Raw genomic sequence first — 21613 nt, forward strand, 5'->3', positions numbered from 1 at the left:
ACCCGCAGTTCTGAATCCTTCCTGAATCCAAGGTGAATCCAAGAGATCCCCGTCGGTGCGGTGGTCAGGATTCCTCGGCGTCCTGAGGGCTTCGGCACCAGTTGTCCCACGCTACCGTCTCGCCAGCAAGAACCACGCGGAACACTAGGATCCTTCTGCAGGAATGGCTTTAATCCTCTTGGGAGCTAGAGCATAAGCCAACATGGCCGGGGACCCAGATAAGATGGAACCCATCCCTTATAAAGGAAACAGACCCTGCTCTGGACGTGTCATTCCCGGATTGGTCAACTGCTCCCAGTCCCAGGTGAAACCTTGGGAGTAGTGGAAAAATACCAACACGTGTGAGCTTTCTAGCTCACCTGGCGGTGCAGCGCCATCTATGGTGGAGAGTGTGGTTGCGGCCTTCTACACTCTATGAGAAGTTCAGATCATGAAGTTTGGGGTGTTAGTGCAAGCCTGATGCAGGTAGCTCTTAGGATCATGAACTAAACTCTGAGGCTCTAATCTGTTTTGTTGGTTTCCAGAGAACTTCTGAAGGCCTTATCTCTCGGTGATTTCTTTCATCCAAGTCCAATCTAAATCCCATTTTCTCTCTTACCTCTTGTCTGATCTTAAGACTTCTCTTCCCTAGTGCAGATCAATTTTCAGTATCACCTCCCCTTTCCCAAACAGATACTCCAAAAGGTGGAGAGAGTGAGATGGAAAAATAGATTTAACAATCTATGAAGCTGTGCATACGATCACTCTCCAGGGTTGATGGGAGAGTAACTGAGTCAACAGTTTCCCAACAACTGTAAAATGATACATCTGGTATTGAAACGGAACACCCACCCACCCATGAACCCAGGGATCCATTAGTAGGTCTATATCCAACAGAAATACATGCACATGCGATGGGGAACCTCAGCCAATCACATTCTGCTTAGGGTGTGTCCCCCTGGGGCCACACAAAACAAATACAAGATGGAAGTGCGCTTACCACTTCCTCTCTCTCTCTTTGCCCACTGCGTTCTAGGATTGCTGGAACCTTGGTCTCGAACTCGTGATCCTCCTGAGCTGACAGCTGAAAAAGGTACCAAGCCATATGGCTAAAATAGATCAGAATAATGGGTTAATAGAAGTCATAATAGCTAGTAAGAAGCCTGAGCTAATGGGCCAATCAGTTTATAATCTTATGGAGTCCTGTGTGTAATTTTCTTTAGGATTTGCCAGCTACGGGGCACCGGGCGGGACAGAAACCCCAACAAGCTAGCTGGCCTTCATGTTACACACATGTACCACAAAAGTCATGCAGAGGAAAGCTCATAACAGTACACAATTCTTCTGTTTGTATATAGAAAATTACCTCCCAGACTTAGATATAAAAAACTAAATGTTTATTATCTTTCAGTTGCTAGGAGTTAAGTGCCTTGGCTAGACACAAGGCGATTTTATTCCTTGGGAGTAGTGAGTAGGGCCTACATTGTTTGTCATTGGTACACATTCATTCTTGCAATGAGATTCTTTTTTTTCTTTATGTAGGAAGAAGACAAAAACAAAAGTGCCCATGTCTCATGAAAGTCGCAGTGCAGCTCTGGCTGAGTGGTTCTGTCTAGTGGGGTCTCTAATGAGGCTTTGCTTGAGCTGTCAACAAGAACACAGTTATTAGAAGACATTTGGGAAGGGAAAATTTGCTCCAAGCTCACTCAACTCTAGGTGTTGGTTGGGAACTATGCAGTCTGGTTTTATCTGTCAACTGGATATGGATACAACACAGAACACCTAGGGAGTTTTAGTGAGAAATGATCTAGTTCAGGTTTGTCTGTGGGGCAACAGTATCAATTGTTAATAGATGTATGGAGACTCGGTCCTTTAAGGGCAGAACTAACCCCTAGGCAGGGACCCTGAGTACAATAAAAAAGAAAGCAAGATAAGAGCAAGCAAGCAAGGATGTGCCTGCTCTCCATTTGCTCTGGGCCGTGACTGTGGTGTGAGTAGCTGCTGGAGTTCTTAACATGGTTTATCTAACATGACGGATTGTGACCTGTGATTATAAGCCAACTAACCCCCCTCTTCCCCTCCCTGTGTTGCTTTTCTTGTGAGGATGTTTAATTACAGCAACAGAAATGATACAGACTTCGGTTCTTCCGTACATGGCCTCACTACTGGTGCCTGGATATTTTAACAGCTTTCCTCAAAGCAAGTAAGAACATGAGAGTCAGGAAGCCAGAGAGACACAGATACCCAAGGAAAAACCTCAATGTATTGTAGAACGCTATCTTGGAAGTGGCATAGCATTACTTCAGCCATGTTTTATTTGCTACACCAACCAGTCCTGGGACTAGGGTAGGTGGAGAGCCACGAAAGCATGTAAATACCAAAACTCAAGGACCACTGGGGCCATATTGGAGGCTAGCTACCAAAAGCACTATTCCTAATGTTTAGAAACTAGAAACTCCTTGAATGACTACCTACACCACAAAGGACCAATGTATGATAGTGTCTTTGGATGATGAAATTCTATACAGGGGTAGAAATGATTCCTATATTACTATATATAACAAAATAGACACATTTCATAAATGCATTATTGGAAAAAGACTAGTCATAGAAAAGGCACTCATTATTCCATTTACTCAGGATATTTTGTTTGTTTGTTTTCTAAGGAAAAAAGAACCAAAGATCAGAAGCTGGTCAGCACTGGCTGTTCTTGCAGAGGATCTGGGTTTAGTTCCCAGCACCCATATCGTAGCTGAAAACCCCTGAAACTCCATTTCCAGGGGATTCAATGATTCCTACATGTACATACATGTGTAAGCATACACATACATGTACATATACTCAGGCCGCACATGTAGACACAAAATGAAAAATATCCTTAAAACCAACCAACCAACAGGTAACACTGCTCAGTTAGCGTTCAGAATAATGGTTCTCCTCGGAGACACAGTGTCCAGAAATGGCCACAAAGGAACTTACAGGGCCGACAATATTTAAACAGTATTACTTTATCTGCGCATATGCGTTAGTTTCCTATCATGGTGGCCAGATCCATGGGAGAAGCAACTGAAGGGAAGTAGGGTTTATTTTGACTCATGGTTTTAGTTCAGCACAGCAGGGGATGGATCAGAGTTCATGGCTGTGCATTATGAGACAGGGTCCTTCCATCTTGGCGAAGCAGGAAGCAGAGGACAGGCCAGAAGCAGGGGTGGGCTGTAACCTCCATGGCCTACTTCTGGGGAGACTTTCATTTGCCACCTCTGTACTATGTTCTACAAGTTTCACAACCTCCTGAAACACAGCCACCAGCTAGGGACTGCGTGAGCCTGTGGGCAATATTTCATATCCTCACCACAGCACAGTTCCACAGGATTGGCTCGTGGAAATGCACTGGGATCTACACCTTTCCACATATCTATGATAACTTAGTAACAATAGTAAGTGGATGTACAAACACTTTTATTGCCTTCTCTGGAGGTTTGGATGAAAATGGTCCCCATAGGTTCAGAGATTTTAGTGCTTGGTCAGCAAGGAGTGGCACTCTTTGGAAGGATTAGGAAATGTGACCTTGTTGGATGAAGGGTGTCGCTGGACTTTGAGTTTTCGAAAAGTCCATTTCAAGTCCAGAGGCTCTCTCTTCCTGGTACTTGGGGATCTGGATGTAGAAACTCTCAGCTTCTTCTCCACCATGTCTGCCACCATGCTCCCCAGCACGATGATGAACTAACCCTCTGAAACTGCAAGCAAGCCCCAACTAAATGTTTTCTTTTATAAAAAATTGTTGTGGTCATGGTGTCCCTTCACAGCAATTGACACCTCCCTTTCTTAAGGGGACATTTGGGGACTTATTTTTGGCTATGGAGAATCAATGAAGCCAAGAGTTATACATGAGCTTTGTAGACTCCCTAAATTTATATGTGAAAGTCAAATCCTCAGCGTGATAGAATTTGGAGATGTGGGCCTTTGGAAAATGGGCCCTGGGGAAATCAATCCTCTTGGATGAGATATCAATTTTGAAACTTTGTAGTATTTGGTTTTTAAGATTCATTAGTTTAGTGTGTACGTGCATGTGCAAGCACATTTGCACAGGTACATGCAAGTTTGTGGTTTCGGTTGAACAAAATTTGCTCCTCTGCAAGAGCACTTAACCACTGAGCTATCTCTGCAACCCCCATAAAGCTTTATAGGGTAGAAACTTAAAATATTTCTTTATAACTACCCTTATTCTGAAAATGAAACTCAAATTCAAGATCACCTGGGCAGTTTAATGGGAGAATTCGCATAATCAGATCTTCCTGCTTCAAAAACCATGATCTCAATAATCTCTCTCTCTTTCTCCCTCCCACTTATGTATCTTTTCATTCTTCCATTCCTCCCCATCCTGTAATTCCAGCACTCCTGAGGTTAAGACAGGAGGATTGCAAGGATTGCCATACATTTGAGGCTAGCCTGGGCTACAGAGTGAGACCCAGCATACAGAAACACTTCCCTTGCAACTTGCATAATGTACGTGGGTACACTTAGCACCTGTTTGCCTGTGTATGTGAGAACTATTTGTAAAGACAGACACTTTCAAGCAAGGCATGTTGAAGTTGGGAATATAATTCAGGGCTTGCTTATTTCCCTTACTTGAGTTGTGATTCACTACGTATTAGCACTACTTCAGTGCCCCACAGCTTCACAGGGATGCACACCCTTTACGAGGCCTGGTGGCTATCCAGAAAGCAAGGTCTCCCCATGCTAGGAGAACCTCCATTTTATAAAAATACTTACGGAAGAGGATGGAAATGGGTCACTTGGGGAATCGTCTCCAGGTAGGAACCACTTCGCTATCTGTAGATATTATTCCATTTAGTCATGTAGTTAAAATCTTCCCATAGGATTTCTTTGGGGACTCTGGTAGCAGTATGAGGCCCCCTGCTGGCCAGAAATAATTCACACACTTGCTTTTCAATCATTTCGAAGGGCTGGAGGCTAAAGAGCAGTGGACCATTTCTGCCTTTATCATGGAGCTGGGAATGCAGGGTAACTTACTCTTGGGGAAGTTGAAAATCAAAATATTTTCCTTTTAAGATATAAGAATAGGATGTAATTCTGGATAAACCTCCCATTTTTCCCTTCTTGAGTTCATTTAACACCTCATTTGCGTAGACGTTGAATTCTTCCCTGTACGAGATAGTGCAGTAGCCAGCACACTGCAAACAGCAAGCAGCTCATTCCTAACAATACGACAAAGGTTTGGAAGGGACAAATGAGTATCTATATCACCCACATGCTTAGAAACTGGAAAGTACCAGAAACGATGAGAAACAATGGCTGATGAAGGAGCGACTGCATTCACATAGTGCGAGGGGTCCGGGCGGAGGCAGCTTTGGAGCAGGTAGCTGATGAGAAGCAGGGTTTGGGCAGTCTGAAATGGGGGAGAAGGATGAGGAAGAACGGTATTATCATTATAGGAGAGAGAAGAGTCTGGATTGCCCTGCAGTAGGAAAACCGGAGCCTAAGGCAGGGTGGTGGAGCCTAGTCGGGCTGACTCATAGGGAGGGTTATTGGATTGGGAGTGAAAGAGGAGTTGTCTCTAGAGCAGCCTGGAGAAGCTTGAACTTTCCCTGGGAAACTGCTTCATAAAGCAGTGTTGAACCTTTGACCGTCTTTGATTTAAAGTAAAAACAACAATAACAATAACAACAACAACGTGTATCACATCACAGCAGTGATGGCCCCGCAATGAGCCCTGTTCATTCACTTGCAATTGGGCGTGAGACTCCTTAAGGTGTTTCTAGATACAAAAGCAAGCAAGGGCTGGAGAGCAGCCAGTGTCAGAGAGTTCCTGGAAGACTTAATGAAGCCCCTCAGTAGAGTCCCTCCCAAGGACTGTGGCATGCTAGGTCCCCATCAGACTCTACAAACTCTAATGCCTCATGTTTAATTGTCCTCTCACTCAGACTGAGCGGGCTTTAAACTACAGTAATGAGGACTAAGTCTTGCTGGAGTGACGGGAAGGATATGGGAGAGCTCAGAACCACAGGGAAAAAAAATTCAAACACTAACCTTATTTGTGTGGTATTATGACCACCTAAATATGCAACCTGCATTAATTCATGATTAAATTAACAGAAAGTATAACGCACATTTAAGAGAACCTTGTCAAATCCCTGACCTAGGCATGGGTTTTCCGATGGTAGCTTTAGAAACCCTCCAGAACGTGTTAAGTGTTCCTGGGTGTATTGCATCACAAGATGAAAACAGCAGTCTTGCAGGAGAAGAAATGACCGCTCCAGTTGAGAAATACACAGCTGATCCTTTGCAAACAAGCTGAGGGGAGGTGGAAAATGTGGAAGAGCAACAAAGACAGTGAGGACAAGGGCTAGAGAGATGGTACAGGGGGTTCTTGCAGGGGAGCCAAGTTCTGTCCCCAGCACCCATACGAAGCAATTCACAACCACCTGTACCTGACGCTGTTGGAGATCAGATACCCTCCTCTGGACTCCCACGGCACCTCCACCCATGTGCACAAACCCCAGTACAGACTCACATGGATATGCATAATTCAACTAAAATTGCCTTAAAAGAAGAAGGACAGCAGAAACAACCACGTAAGACGTTTCAGCAGCCATAAGTATTTATTATTTTGAGTGAAATGCACATTAAACTTTTGTATAAAAACATTAAAGGTGCTATATTGGATTATTTCGGTATTAATTTACCCTCCCCCTTGCCATTCGTGTATCTTCTACCTTTCTGGTTTCTTCTGTATCATTACAATCATCTAAAATTGTCCATTGTTAAAATATAAAAATATTAGTCTATTCTTCAAGATAAAGTACCACTAGTGATGATTTATTCAAAATGAACTTTTTTTTTAAAAGAGAGGCCAGAGAGCCAACTTATTGGAAAAGATATATATATATATATATAACAGAATTTTTTTCAATACATGGGAATGCCAAGTCAATGTAGGCCTACAGTGGAACATTTTTATAACACCCCTTTCCAGAGTGTGGGCTATTTCTTTTAAGGAACTGGTTCACCAGGGTTTTTGTTATATGTCCATCATCCCTTGGGTACTCTCTAGAGTGAATCAAATGTGCACATATCCCATACTCCCCAAACGCTTAAGGCAAAAAGAAAGCCGGTTCTTTTGTCTTAGAAATAGCCCTTAGGATTAAGTTTGTCATTAAAGATATTATTCCCTACAAAGGGAACCGTCTTGACCCCTCATTTTTAGTCCTCTCTTTGCCCCATTTTGATTTTGGTAGTCCATTCCAAAACTGAAGCCATTCCCTCCAGGGCTGGTTCCATATGAACCAACTCAACAGTTGGAGCTGAGCTTTCGAGTGAAATTTCCCATTTGGTCTCTGTCTTAGGCGAACAAGCTTCTCTGATTCACCACAAGAGCTGTCTGACTCTCCCGTCTCTTGACTTTCTTATTCTTTTGTCTCACCTTCCAGCACAAGGCGCTAGAGGCTAATAAAAGAAGTCCAAAGGATAGAAGGACCAGGCCGAAGATGGAGATGATGGAACCGTGAGAATTGAAGCTGTACGCCACGGCGGTGACAACGATCCCGGCGATGAAGACCACCACAGCAAAGGGGATGATGCAGCGGTAGCAGGAGAGTTCGGCACCCCCTGTGGCGGCCATCAGCTGAACCTCAGTGACCAAGGGGACCGTGGTGATCACAACTTCACTCTTAGGGTTTTTCTCCATTATCACAGGTGCAGGCGACTTTGGGGATCCCAGGTTCTCTTTTACAGGTTCTTCAGTCATTTTTCTGGGGGTGTATGTATCCTAACTGGTTTCACAGGCTAGGTTTAGAAAGCCTTGCCAGGGTGGACGCTGTGAAAAAGAAGGCAGAGAACATCAACTAAGTCAATAGCACCGGATGCAAACGGAAGCACAGAGGTGCAGAGGCATCTCCTGTCCCAGGACATACATGAGCGCAAGCCTCGCTTCTTTGCATTCCCCGCTTAGAACATTCTTTTACATTGAGTAAAAGGGAAGCAACTATGCACAAAAAAAGGAGAGAGAGGAAGAGCAGGAAGCCCTCTGCAGTATTCCATATTTCTTGGTGGTCTACAAATACCCTTTAGAAGCGTCCTTCTTTGCCTAGTTCCTTTATTTTCTCTAAGCTCGGAAAAGTCTGGATCCTCATCCAAAGACAGCTCATCCAGGAGGGGAACACGCTCTCAACAGTTCCACTGCTCACAGCAACGTGGACTCTGCCAGTTTTGCCAGGTGTGACACGCATTCTTTCCAAGCCGTCACCCATTCACGGCTCATGAAATCAACGTCGTCGTGATAAACAGCAAGTGCACAAATGGCATGCTTCTCTATCAACTGACGGCTCCTTACACAAGGCGCAGGCGAAGTGTGTGCTCGGGACCTTCCCAACCCCACCCCCACTCTCAGCCATGCCTCCACCACTCCCACACAGCACGGCAGACAGATATTCAGTTTACAAACAACGGTTGGGTTCCAACCACTTCAGGACTTTATAACTAGAATGTGGCACTGTCCCCTATCCATTTAAATGGGGAAAAATAAGAAAAAGAAATTCTGATCACTTTATGGGATATAGGTTTTTTTTGCTTGTACAATGCTTAAGAAAAAATTAACTATAAATCAAAAAAAAAGTAACTGTGAATCAGCTATTAGAGTAACTATCTATCATTTACAAATTTTCTGTGAAAAAGAGCAAGGGATTCAGACATTCTGTATTTTCTAAGATGCTCACATAAATAAGTAGCTTGCATAAATAGTCACAAAAAATTAACCAATTCAGCTTTCATCAATGTCCTTCTGTATAAAACTTGCCCCTTCCCAGTTTTGAATTTGAAGGCAACACCTGAGATCCAAAAGCATCTTGTTGAAAGCCTGGCTGAGGTAGCAGGAAGAAGGTCTTGTTGAAGCTCAGACATGCCGAGTCACCGACTCGCACCACCGAGAGGCTGAACAGTGGCGAGGACTACAGATTTGCCAGACACTTGAGACCCTTCTGATTACTTTAATCCTTTGAGTGTATCGAGCAGCGATTGAAAACGCACACACTACTGGATCAGACCTTCTTCGTTCTTCCCACTCCTGGGAGGTCAAAATATCACTCACCAAGGAGCGAAATTAGGGAGTTCTACCTGATGTCCTTTGCATATAATTTAATCATCAAATGAACTACGATTGTCCAGTGATCTCCCTCTCCACTGAAATCATCATAATTCCAAAACCAACATCTGTCCCCAGATTAAGCACACATACCTCAGGGAAAGACAGTCCATTACCACGGAAGCCACTTGACCTGGGAGAGAAGGACCAGTCAGAGTATCTTCCTTCAGCTTCTGGGAAAGAGCCTGTCACCCAGTGGGCACTGGTCAGGGATTGCCTCTGGGGGACAGAAAAGACATGAGAACTCTTAATCGTAGATTTGGTTTGGAACTCTGGAGCTCTTCTTCTGCGCCACCCTTGCTCTTAAGGGACGCCTGTCGGTCCCTCCCCCTCTCATTTGACTCCCTCCTCCTCTGCTTTGCCCCTCCCTGCCACTTTTTTTTTTCTTCCTTCTTTTCCTTGCCAGCAGATTCTGAGTTTTGGCTCGCCCCAGCTGTGTTCGGTGACATGGTAATTCAGGATCATCACTTCAGAGTCCCCAGAGACAGGAGCCAGCATCGGCTTTTATTTCTCTTCGTAGCGTTTACTAAGCGGGGCTGCTCTGAATTACTCATTTTTTCCCCAGCCAAACTCCAGATCTTCCTCTGCCTGCCCATCAGACATTTTCCTAAGAGGATCCAAGAGAATCCCAGAGTCAGCATTGCAGACCTAGCAAAGGGACAGAAGTGGGGGGGGGGGGGACAGACGTTCTCAGGAGGCAGGAACAGCTGTGGCGTTCTCAAGCAACTGAAGTCAGAGTCTAGGCCAGCAGAGATCCAAGCTCCTAGCTCTCCCAGGATTCTTACTTATGGATGTACAAGACGGCCAATAGGAAGTTAAAGGCCCACTTGTCTGATGTTGCCTCACTTACTGTTTCTGGTTAAGCTGGGAAACCCTGGCTATTTTTAAGGTAGAGAGTGGACTCACAGGTACTGGGTTTCCGCTTAAGCTGGGGAACCCTGGCTATTCTGATGGAAGCAGGATTGCATATCACTTGTGCTAGGAGTTGAGTCACTTTGACAAACCTGAAATGGCCACTACTACCATCACCATCACTGCTGCTATTGACAGAGTGCCAACTGTGGGTGTGGCATACGATTAAGGGCTGACACATTAGTTCATTCCCATTCACTTGTAAACGAAGCTATGGAGGCTTAAAGAAGTAAAGAAATGGTACAGAGCTCACAAAGAAACAAATTCTTGTTCTGGACCCCGGTCACGTTTTATTTCTCACACAGGGTACTGAGCCCAGGGCCTCATATATACAAGGCAAGTTTTCTATCTTTGAGTTAATTTCCCAGTCTACCCTTTGCCTTGAACTTTAAATCCCCCTGTCTCAGTTTCATCAGTAGCTCGAGTCACAGACCTTCATTGCCTGGTCCACTGGACCTCAGTTATGCATGGGTACCAACTCACACACAGAGCTTGTTAAAAGTAGACTCCAAAGAAGCAGGTCCACAACTATCTTGCCGCCTATGGCAAGTCTGCTGCTCCTTGGCCCATTTTAATCAGCAATATTCAAACATACACATACCTGACACACGGTTCTATTAAACACTAAGCTCAAGGCTGTGTCCTGCCCTCGTCAATAGCCCGATATGATTATGCTTCTTACAGACCAGCTACTTGACATTGTAAAATATTTGAAAAGCATGGGTGGAAAAGAGCGGTGACAATACTAGGGGGCTATGATAAGCCTGTTCCTATATTTCTAAACGTTATCCGCTCATGTCTTTAATCTGTCCACGTCTTACCAAATCCTGGTAGTGTCTACACATTCACGTCAATACTAGAATAATTGTGTTTTCCCATCTCTTAAACGCTCAGCCCTCTTTACCTCTGGCCTGGATCCTCTTAGACACCCTACTTCCTCTCCCTCTCACCTTTCCAGCCCAGTCTGTGAACAATGACACACAGACCTGAAGTCCTTTCTTCTCGGGATCGATCACACTGAGGAGTCCCTGAGACCTGGCTGAGGTTGAAGGCTCCGGCATGATGGACCCAGCAGGTCCCTAGGTAACCTAGACTGCTACCATCCTTACAGCTTTCAATGAGCCCTAGAGAAACGAAGTCTCACGTCTAACTAGGGACATCACTGGGTGCTGAGGTTGGGCATATTTGGAACCAGGGCATTTCAGAAGATGTTGGCCTGGGGCCTGGGCTGTGTAAAGCGGAAGCTCTCAGAGAGAATGTCTTTTCACCTGAGAATTCCCATCTTTGGGGCGAGTCCTCCCTAATTTCTAGCACAGGCCATTTTCTGTAAATCAAACATATCTCCAGAAACCCCAAGAAAGCTCTGAACACCATCCTGCCCGCCTGTAGACTGTTCTTTGCTTCCTAAGCCTAAGTAAAGAAATGAACCTAGAGAGGGGAGACAGGCATCCTTTCCCATGGCGAGCCCTGGGCTGAACTGGTAAGGAAAGACAGTGGACAGAGCTGGATCCCCAAAGGGCAAGACCACAGGTTTGTTGCTACTTCTAATATTGAAGTTTCAGCCTTCCTATGGCTTCAGGTGTGTGTGGTCAGTACCACCCTCCCAGCACAGCGTGTGGGCATCTGTCTCGGGGTGAAGATGCCAGTCTCCAAACTTAGACAACTCCTGATTTGCACTGCTGAATTCAAAGAAATAGAAAGCTTAAGGAATTAACCAGAAATTGTGCCAGAAAAGATAGCCACCAAGGCAACCAGGGACACAGGCAGCTTTAATTAATTAACTTTTACCTCTCCACCAGAAATTCAAAAAGAATCCACGGTGACACGTGCCAAATGTTTTTGGTATTAAGCACCCTGGGGAATCGCGTCAGGGACACCTGGCCCCACATGCAAAATTTCAACACAATGCATCCAGCCTTTTTTCTGTGAGCCCTCTACGTGCAAAAGCGGGAGGAAATCTCTCCGGTTCTTTTCAGAGCGCAGGGCTTGGGAGGACTCCTAAGTTTGGAAAACTTTTCTGAAGGCTTCCAATGCACGAATGATAATAGTCCTTCCTAGGCGAACCCCGGCAGACATTCTACAGTTCTCTCCCAGATCTTTCAAAGAGCAAGGAAATTGAGCCTTACCTTTCTCAGCCAGAATCCGACTGAGACAGCTGCTAGAGGCAACCAACAAGCAAGGCCGACAGCGGGATGCAAATCACCAGGCTAGGGATCGTGCACAAAGTACTCAGCGAGGCTTACAGACCATTAAGGGATCGGAGACAATTTGGCGAGAGGAAATTCCTTACATGCTGCTCTATTTTACTCTTATGTTTTCCTTCGTGCTAGCATCATCCATTGTAATTGCAGGGGTGAATCCACAATAAACCAATTATTTAAAAGGCCACTAAGAACCTCTTCTGCTTTGTTTTTCTCATTTTAAATCTTATGCCACATTCATTTTCAAGTTTTTCTCTAACCAAAATTCTCTTTTTGAGATCACTCTTTTGTAATGTCATGAAGCTGCAGAAAAGAACTCCTTTGTGGTCTTCTATATTAGTAGTGGAGGGGTGGGGTAGGTGGAGGGGTTGGGAGTGGATGGAGGAGCAGGGTGGGTGGAGGATTTGGGGTGGGTGGAGGGGTTGGGGTGGATGGAGGGGTTGGAGTGGATGAAGGGGTGGGGTAGGTTGGAGGGATTTGGGGTAGGTGGAGGGGTTGGGAGTGGGTGGAGGAGTAGGGTAGGTGGAGTGGATGGAGGAGTGGGGTGGGTGGAGGGGTAGGGTGGGTGGAGGGATTGGGGATGGGGGTGGGTGGAGGGGTGGGGTAGGTGGAGGGGTGGGGTGGATGGAGGGGTTGGGAGTGGGTGGAGGAGTAGGCTGGGTGGAGGGGTAGGGTAGGTGGAGGGATTGGGGTGGGTGGAGGGGAGAGGTGGGTGAAGGGGTTGGGGTGAGTGAAGGCAGGCCTTTGGGGAGGTAAGGGAAGGTAGAGTGGGATCCTCTGCCTCTCTCATCAGCGTATTCAAGTGATGAGAGTGGGAAGAGATAATGACCATGGTGCCTGGGTGGTCCATCCCCTGACGCCAGGTAAGCTGGGTCACCAATGCTCCTCATCTGAGGATGCCCAAATGCCCAAATGATAGCACACTGGACAGTCACATCTAGAAAGAACTGAGGCCACCGAAAGCATCACCCACAACAGTCTGAGGCCTTCTCCATGACAGAGAGAATGCCCCCTTACTGACATCCCAATCTTCCTTGGCCAGAAGAGAGGAGTAGGGGTAGGGATGAAGCCAGAAGGATGGTGAGTACTGAGACAAAGAGGTCACTGGTGCCTTTCCGGTCAGTAGACACCGGGCTGGAGCTCTGGCCCGCTGCTGCTGAAGCTCTGGCATGTTCTCCTCTGGGAGAATGCTTTACATTGGAGAAGAGCGGCCCCATGTGCGTTTGATTGCTTTCCCACTTTCACTTCGCTTTTGCTTGGTGCGGTTGAGCTGGCTGGCTGGTGTCCAGCATCCCAGAAGATGCCAATTCCTCTGGCTCCTCTCTGTCCAATCAGCACATGAAGATCTCTGTCATCACCCAGGCCAGTTAAGTTCAGTGAGATTTGGGAAGCTGCCCAGCTTTTCTCCAACCTTTTCTTTTTCCTCTTTCCTTTCCTCTTTCCTTTCCTTTCCTTTCCTTTCCTTTCCTTTCCTTTCCTTTCCTTTCCTTTCCTTTCCTTTCCTTTCCTTTCCTTTCCTTTCCTTCCTCCCTCCCTCCCTCCCTCCCTCCCTCCCTCCCTCCCTCTTTCTTTCTTTCCTTTCTTTCTTTCTTTCTTTCTTTCTTTCTTTCTTTCTTTCTTTCTTTCTAATAAGGGTGTGTCTGCAGTTTTACTCTGACATCAGGGACATTTTGGAAAGTGATCTGTGCTTTTTATTTTATTTTATTTTTTTGGATAATGTGTCTTGCTATAACTCCCCCCAAACACACTCCCCACCATTTTCTTTAAGTAGAAAGATCTAATAGGAATGAGGAGCAAGGAGTTTGCTTTAGATGCAAACCAATTTCACTATGTATTGGTTGATTTCCAGGCACTGGAGCCTCCTAAGATGCACTCGTGGAGAGAAAGGGGAGCATGGATCTCTTTAGGTCAGTGGTTCTCAGCTGTCCTAAGGCTGACACTTTTTAACATAGTTCCTCATGTTGTGGGGACCTCCGGTCGTAAAGTTATTCTTGTGGCCACTACCTAACTGTAATTTTGCTACAGTTATGAATCCTAATATGAATATCTGTGTTTTCAGGTAGTCTTTGGGGATTTGTGACCCGTGGTTTGGGAACCGTTGTCTTAGATGCATGTCCTGTAGAAGCATCTATCACGTGCCATACAGACCACAACCCAGAGACTGGTGTTTGTGTTTTATTGTGGAAGACTCAGAGACTCTGCAGTGTGCAGTACTTTTGTGAACCTATACTCCTAGGGAAAGCGGCAGAACCAAGGTGTAACTCTTGGGGCTTCTGCCTTGTGCCACAAGGAATCTACTGCCCATTGTTTGTATTTGTTTAAGATTATATGAATAGTTTTCATTGGGGTTCAGTCCCAATTTGGGGGGATTGCAGGGTGAAGTACTGTCATTGTGTTTACTCTTAGGAAAGTACCCTAAAAAGGGATGTCTACCGCACCAGGTCACCCTTAGTTCTCAGAAAATAAATGTAGTGGTTGAATTGTAAGTGTTGTCCCCTTTGACTCTAAGCACTGAGACAGGTTTGGGTGTGTTTGAAGCAAGACTCACAGGGGTTGATACCCAGAGAGTGTAGAGCAGAAGTTACAGCAGTGGGAGCATTTCGGGGATTCCTCAGACCTTTCCTTTCTCTTCAAGGACATGTAAGTTCCTCAATATTTGCTGTGCTCCTTTTAGAGGCCAGGACCTTAGTAAGCACCGTGGCTGAGGAGATGCAGCAGCAGTGGTAAGAATGAGATCTTGTCTCAGAGCTAAGCGCTCAGCAGGAACGGTATGTGAACACCAGGACAAGCAATCTGCATTAGCGTGCATCGTAAGCTGCAGCGTGTAGCATGAGGGCTGGCTTGTTGGGGTTTCTGTCCCACCCAGTACCCCACAGCTGGCAATTCCCAAAGAAAATAACACAGAGTCTACATTAGGTTATAAACTGATTGGCCCTTAGCTCTGGCTACTTATTAGCTCTTATAACTTATGTTACCCCATTATCCTTATCTACGTTAGCCACATGGCTCAGTACCTTTCTCAGCTGGGCAAGTTACATGCTGCCTCTTTGGTGGTCTGTGCAGGAATGTGGAGGGAGCTTCCTGCTTCCCAGAATTCTCCCAGTCTCTTTGCTCCACCCCTACTTCCTGTCTGGCTTTCCTGCCTATACTGCCTGCCTGGCCAATCAGCGTTTTATTAAAATATGATTGACAGAATACAGACAATTCTCCCACACCAGCAGCGCATGCTCCAGAGAGAACCCATAGATACTGGGCTAGGTGTGTGAGCTGGGGAGATGACCAGAGGCTGGTAGCTTCATGCCAGACAGGCATAAGGTGCTATAAGGAATAATGGAGAAAATGTAATTCTGGGTAGATGGAGTAATTTGTACTGCATAAACACGAATTTGATAAGTCTGAATCACCTGCAATCATCTTGAATGACCTGCAAGAGATCAATAGGTAAGTAGCTTGTATGAGTCAGGCAGAAAACAGCCAATGTGAGACTGGAAATGATTCATGGTCACGTTAGTGACCAAATGATGCATTTGTAGTTTGTTTTGAATGGGACACCAAAATCAGCTCTGTCTTATAAACAGTAGTCTAAACTAGAGTGTTGGAATGTTCTGTGGAAAGTCGTGCAGGGAAGAGGAGAACATGCTGGGACAGCAGGCAAGAATTTGTGACACTACCCTGATACTGGGGAGTGTGGACGAGCAGGAGTTAGGAAGACGGCTAAGATCAGTCCAGCTTGGCAGTGGGTTTATGTGGGACTGGCTACCAGGAGAGGAGTTTCTAAGACTTTAAACCCCAGATGCTTAGCAGTCCTGTGGAACTGTCAGCAGAAATGAATGGGGCCACAACGCAGGTAGGAGATATGCATTTGCATATCATTTCACTTAATAGAAATAATCAAAGATGGTGAGTGGTATAAAAATACACTCTGTCATACAAATGAAGATGTTTCGGGTCTTGTTAGACACTGTTGGAAATGGTGGGGGGAGTGCTGGACTAAAACCACCACTTGATTGCCCCGAGTTTCTCTTCCTCGCACTCTGGAATACCGTTCTCCTGTTCAGATGACACACGTGCTCTCTGTGGCCCCTGAAACCTGTCTGCTCCCAGAGAATAATTGCTTGGCCTTTGCAATGATCATATTGCCAGGAAAAACATACCATCATCTTCCCACGGGGCCTCTGCAGGAGTGCACTGACGACTGAGCGCAGAACCGGCCCATGAAACCTTCCGAATGCATTTTAATCTGCTTAAGAAGTCTTTGATGTCCATGATGTGGGTGGGAAGTAGGAAACAAACAGTTTGCCCAGCTGATCTGAGTTCAAAATAAAACTGTTTATGAAATTATCTTAAGGAGCAAAGCAGGGAGCTCCGATCACTGAGTTCTTTCTTTAGATAAAATAATAATAATGAAGTTTTGTTTTATAGAGACAGCCATCCATTGTTTCTTTCTTGTTTACTTAAGTAAAGTATACGGAAAGACATTATTGCCTTTGTAAGAAAAAAAAAAAAACATGGAACTTGGAAAAAAAAGAAAAAAAAAGCCAACGATCCCAAGAGAATGCAAGGCCCCAGAAGAAGAACAAGATGTTTCTTCTACCATGACTCAGAGTGGGAAACCCAAGATGACTCCAAACTCTGACTGGCCACTTGCACTCAGTAATTCTTCCTTTGGTACCTCTAAAGGATGTCCAGTTGGATGGTCTCAGTGTTCCCAGGGCACCTCTCTCCCCTGAATTATTCCCGGTTATCTACTTTCTAAGTTCATTTTAGTATGGAAAACTTTGCTTACAGCCCCGGTAGAACTGAATCACCCCCACCCCAGGGTCACAGCTTAAGGTTTGAATCACTTCCATGATAAAATTAACATTTCTAACTTTCCACGCTTGTTGTGCAATGAAAATAGCCATGAAGTGACAGTCAGGCAACTTGGATTTGCATCTTCTGTCCTCTCTGTGGCAGTGAGCAGGGGACCTGACCATGAAAGTTCCATCAGTGAGAACCTATGTAAATTTATTACTATTGTTCCCTCTCTTTCTTTCTCTCTCTCTCTCTTCCTCTCCCTCTTTCTCTCTCTCTTCCTTCCTTCCTTCCTTTCTTTCCTTCCTTCTTGCTTTTTTCCATCATTCCTTCCTCCCTTCCTCCCTCCCTCCCTCCCTCTCTCTCTCTCTCTCTCTCTCTTTCTTACCTTCCTTCCTTCTTTCTTTCCTCCTCTCCCTCTCTCTTTCTTTCTTGAGATGTGAACTCAGCCTATCAAAGCTGAGCGCAGACGACTTAGGGAGAAAGTGAATACTGCCACCCAACCCAACCCACCAGAGGAGCAGCTGTAGGAAACCTCATTTTAAAAAAAAAAGACCCAAACAACAACAACAACAAACAAACAAACAAATCTCTAGTGCAACATCCATCTGTGAAGTCATTGACCTTGTGCTGTGAGACTCTCCATCTGTTTCCACACAGCAGGCTGCTTCGGGGACTGTCTACAGTACAAATGTTTTCTTAGCTCTGTGAGAAATTTTGAGGTTCACAGCATTTGTGCTCCAATTTCCAATCGTTGTCACAATACAGTGTGTGTGGACTGTCAAATCACATAACAGGCTGCAAAACTCAATTCAAAAGTCAGGCCCCAGCGGCCAGAATGCACACTTACAGAGCCTCACCCTGCTGTGACTGACATGACGTAAGTCTGAGACCTCAGTTCACGGTTTTATGTGGCAGGACACAGGAGGAGCCAACTCTAGGAAGGAGGGGTAGGAAAGCCCAAGGGTGAAGCTCTCTGGGAACAGGAAGCTGTCCTCCCTGTACCAACAAGACTCTTGGACAGAGGAGCTCCACGGGCTTTGTCGAAGCAACTGGGCTCCCGATAGGCTGCCAAGAGGGTGTGCTCTGGCCACAGGGAGTGTACATTTCCTTACTGCTTCACCCCTCCACACCCACAGAATCCAGAAAAGAGACACGGTGCTGTTGTGTGGCTCTGTTCAATGCATTAGATCTCTTTATGATAGATAGCCATGGTTTCCTGTGTTACTACTTTAGGATATTTGGGGAGTGTGTGTGTGTGTAGTGTGTGTGTGTGTGTGTGTGTGTGTGTGTGTGTGTGTGTAGGAAGAAGCCAGGAACCTGCATTTCCTTATTCAAATTAAGTTAGCAGCCTTTTGTTTTACATTAATCTATATATTAAATTAAACAAATATATATGCTTATCTACACCACTCCCTCGTTGAAAACCCACTCACTCTTCCATGCTTCTAAGCTTTTCCAGAATAACAAATGACAACCTAACTGTTACTCAGTGCTGCTGAGCCACAACCCCTCAGTGTGACAGCCATCATCTGTCTTCAGACTTAGCTAAATCAACCCAAAGAGCAAAGCTTCCCTGAACTGAGACCCTTGCTTGGTGCTTATGCATGCTACAGCCCTCACTAAACAGGGAAGAAACGGTGTTTTTATCTGCTCTGATCTAATAGACTGGGCACTACTCAAGAACACAGAGCATACAAAATTTATCTGCATTTCTGTACCTAGGAGAAAGCCCGATGCACAGAGGAACCAATGATACATTTGATCCAAATTCAATTAGTGGGTTTCTGATACCTACGTCTAAAGCTATTGTACGGGGCTGAAAGGTAGCTCGGCGGTTAAGAGCACTGGCTGCTCTTCCAGAGGATCTAGGTTTGACTCCCAGCACCCACTTGGTGGATCACAACTATCTATAACCTCGGTCCTAGGGTATCCAGTGTCCTCTTTGCTCTCCTCTGGCCTCTGAAGGCACTGAAATTATGCGAGACACAGACACACAGGCACACAAAATGCCCATACACACAAAGTAAAAATCAAAGGAAAAGACTTTGAAAAGAAACTATCTGATCTTAACTGATCCTTGAAAGATGAGTGTGGATGACAGTGTCTCTGTGCCTGTCACTCATTTGGAAAAGGGGACAATAACACCAGCCTTGTTACTATATAGGATGACCGAGGGCTAGCGTGTGGAAGGGGCAGCTGCAAGTACAGCCTTGGTGAAGACAGCGTATCGTCTGGGACATTGATGTATGCTTTCGTTTGCTGACCTAAGGCTTGGGGAACTAACACCCAGGTCCACCAAGCAATGTGATTCTCTTTACCAGCATCCAGAGCGGTTCTTTAATATAGAAGATTGCAAATACAGAAAACATCATTAAAAATAACAAAACCCCATTATACAATGAGGCTGACACAATTACCTGACAGCCATGAGCACGCTGCTATATAATGCACTACTGCTGTCCTAAAGGATGGATGCCCATCCCTGTCTTAGCCGCCTAAGAAAGTCTGAGCTTGGCTGGAGGGGCGTCCTCTACCCCAGGCCTTTCTGATTTCTGTGGCCTGAGTGAGTTGACCGTCCCATTCTCTGACTTTTCTTCTAACTCCCTTCCACTCTGTGCTGGGATGGCTGTTTCCTTGATCCCCAAATCCTAATATCAGCGATAGAAAGTGAGCAAATTTTACATCTGGGAAAGCTCAAAATCCCCAGAGTTGGCAGGGAATCTCATCTAGTTGTTGTCAATGAGGTTGCCATCTCTAAGGCGTGTAGTAGAACCCGCTCTCTGGTTACGCATTGTCTATGGAGGACTTTTCTCTTGCTCTGTCTGCTTGTTTTCTAGGTCCGTTTGATTGTTTTATAACTTGTGTTTGCACTGTGGTCATCTCATCATAGTGGTGTGCTATCTCAGTACTGTGTGTCTCATCACAGTGGTGTGCTATCTCAGTCCTGAGTGTGTCTCATCACAGTGGTGTGCTATCTCAGTCCTGAGTGTGTCTCATCACAGTGGTGTGCTATCTCAGTCCTGAGTGTGTCTCATCACAGTGGTGTGCTATCTCAGTCCTGAGTGTGTCTCATCACAGTGGTGTGCTATCTCAGTCCTGAGTGTGTCTCATCACAGTGGTGTGCTATCTCAGTCCTGAGTGTGTCTCATCACAGTGGTGTGCTATCTCTGCACCGTGAGCATCTCATCACACTGGTGTGCTATCTCAGCACTGCGTGTGTCAGTGGTGTGCTATCTCAGCACTGCGGCCTGTTATCCCATCATTGTGGCCTGTTATTCTGCCACTGTGACTGACTGATCTATAGATTTCCACACCCTCTGTACCAGAATTCGCTTCAGATTGAGCTCATCGTACAAAGGACTCCCTCTAGCAGGCAAAGGTGGACTTGATACTCCGTGTGCCCCCACCAACCATCCATAAACCCCAGAAACAGTCAGGCTTCAGAAGTTATGAAGTGCCTACCCTGTAAGCATGAGTGCCTAAGCTTGAATCCAGCACCTACATAAAAAGCTGGGTGTAATGACAAGTGCTTGTAGCCCTCTGCTGGGGAGACAGAGGCAGAGCTGCTGGAGCTCGCTGGCCAGCTCATTTCCTGCGTCCTTGAGCTCCAGGCTCGATGAAAGCCTGTTCCAAAAGACAAGGTAGAGAGCGGTCCATGAAGACACCCAATACCAACCTCTTACCCCTGTATACATGTGTGCATAGCGTGGACTAGTGTGTCCACACTAAATTAGTAATTAGTTAATGTATCATTGAAAATTAGAAATAGAGACACATAAGTCAGTGTTACAGTGAGAGAATGCACTTTTGAGGAGCAAATGCACTCACAGACACATATCAAGTGGTCAATAAACATTTGTTTAAGAAAACAAAAGGAAGTTGCTGTGATGTCACTACTAACACTCTTCCAGAAGTCCTAGTACACTGACTCTCAGGCTTGTTCTTGGCAGAATCCTTTCCCCTTCATGAGCTCTTTGGTGGAGCCTAATAATAGAAAGTTAATAAAAGGTGAACACAGGAAAGAAAGTGGTCGGTACAGAGAGTAGAAATACTTTAGTCAGAGGTCCAGGGAATGCTGCAGAAGAGGGGGAGGGAAGAAGGGGAGAGTAGGAAGGGGCGGAGCTCCGTGCCACACTGCCTTCCAATGAGAGAGAGAGAGAGAGAGCGAGAGAGAGCGGGAGAGAGAGAGAGAGAGAGAGAGAGAGAGAGAGAGATATGAAAGTACAAGAATGACTTGCTGGGAAATGAAGGGGGTCAACTGGAGTAGGAGGGGAGTGAAAGAGGTGTATAATTTTTTTTCACAATGGAGATTGGACTCAGACTTACCCATACTAGGTAAGAACTGCTCCCCCAAGCTTCATCTCCAGCATTATCATTTAATGGAGAAGACAGATGCTCAGTCAATTACAGAATGAGATAAACACTCATTCACCTTTCATGGTTTTCCTCCAGGATCAACTGGTGTGCACTGCTAGGTTTATTCCCAAGAAGCAATAGTTTTCCTTTAAGGAAGAAAAAGAAAAGTCTCTACTGTTACTATATAGTATAGTATAGTATAATATAG

General features: G+C 45.5%; 1 protein-coding gene across 2 annotated transcripts; it reads right to left on the reverse strand.

The window, feature by feature from the left end:
• Positions 1–6583: 6583 nt before the first annotated feature.
• Tmem100 (transmembrane protein 100) lies at positions 6584–12541 on the reverse strand. Of its 2 annotated transcripts, XM_048446874.3 has the most exons (3): positions 12178–12541; positions 9233–9358; positions 6584–7816 (listed from the first exon to the last, which is right to left on the reverse strand). In XM_048446874.3, exon 3 carries the CDS (start codon positions 7745–7747, stop codon positions 7343–7345), a length of 405 nt encoding a protein of 134 aa, XP_048302831.1. In that variant the 5' UTR covers positions 7748–7816; positions 9233–9358; positions 12178–12541; the 3' UTR covers positions 6584–7342. The 2 variants fall into 2 exon arrangements, with proteins under 2 accessions (XP_048302831.1, XP_085551769.1); XM_085695643.2 differs by lacking the exon at positions 12178–12541 and having other exon boundaries at positions 9233–9430.
• Between the last annotated feature and the right edge of the window lie 9072 nt (positions 12542–21613).

The sequence above is a fragment of the Myodes glareolus genome, chromosome 9 (assembly GCF_982192425.1).
Source record: "Myodes glareolus chromosome 9, mMyoGla1.1, whole genome shotgun sequence".
NCBI lineage: Eukaryota > Metazoa > Chordata > Mammalia > Rodentia > Cricetidae > Myodes > Myodes glareolus.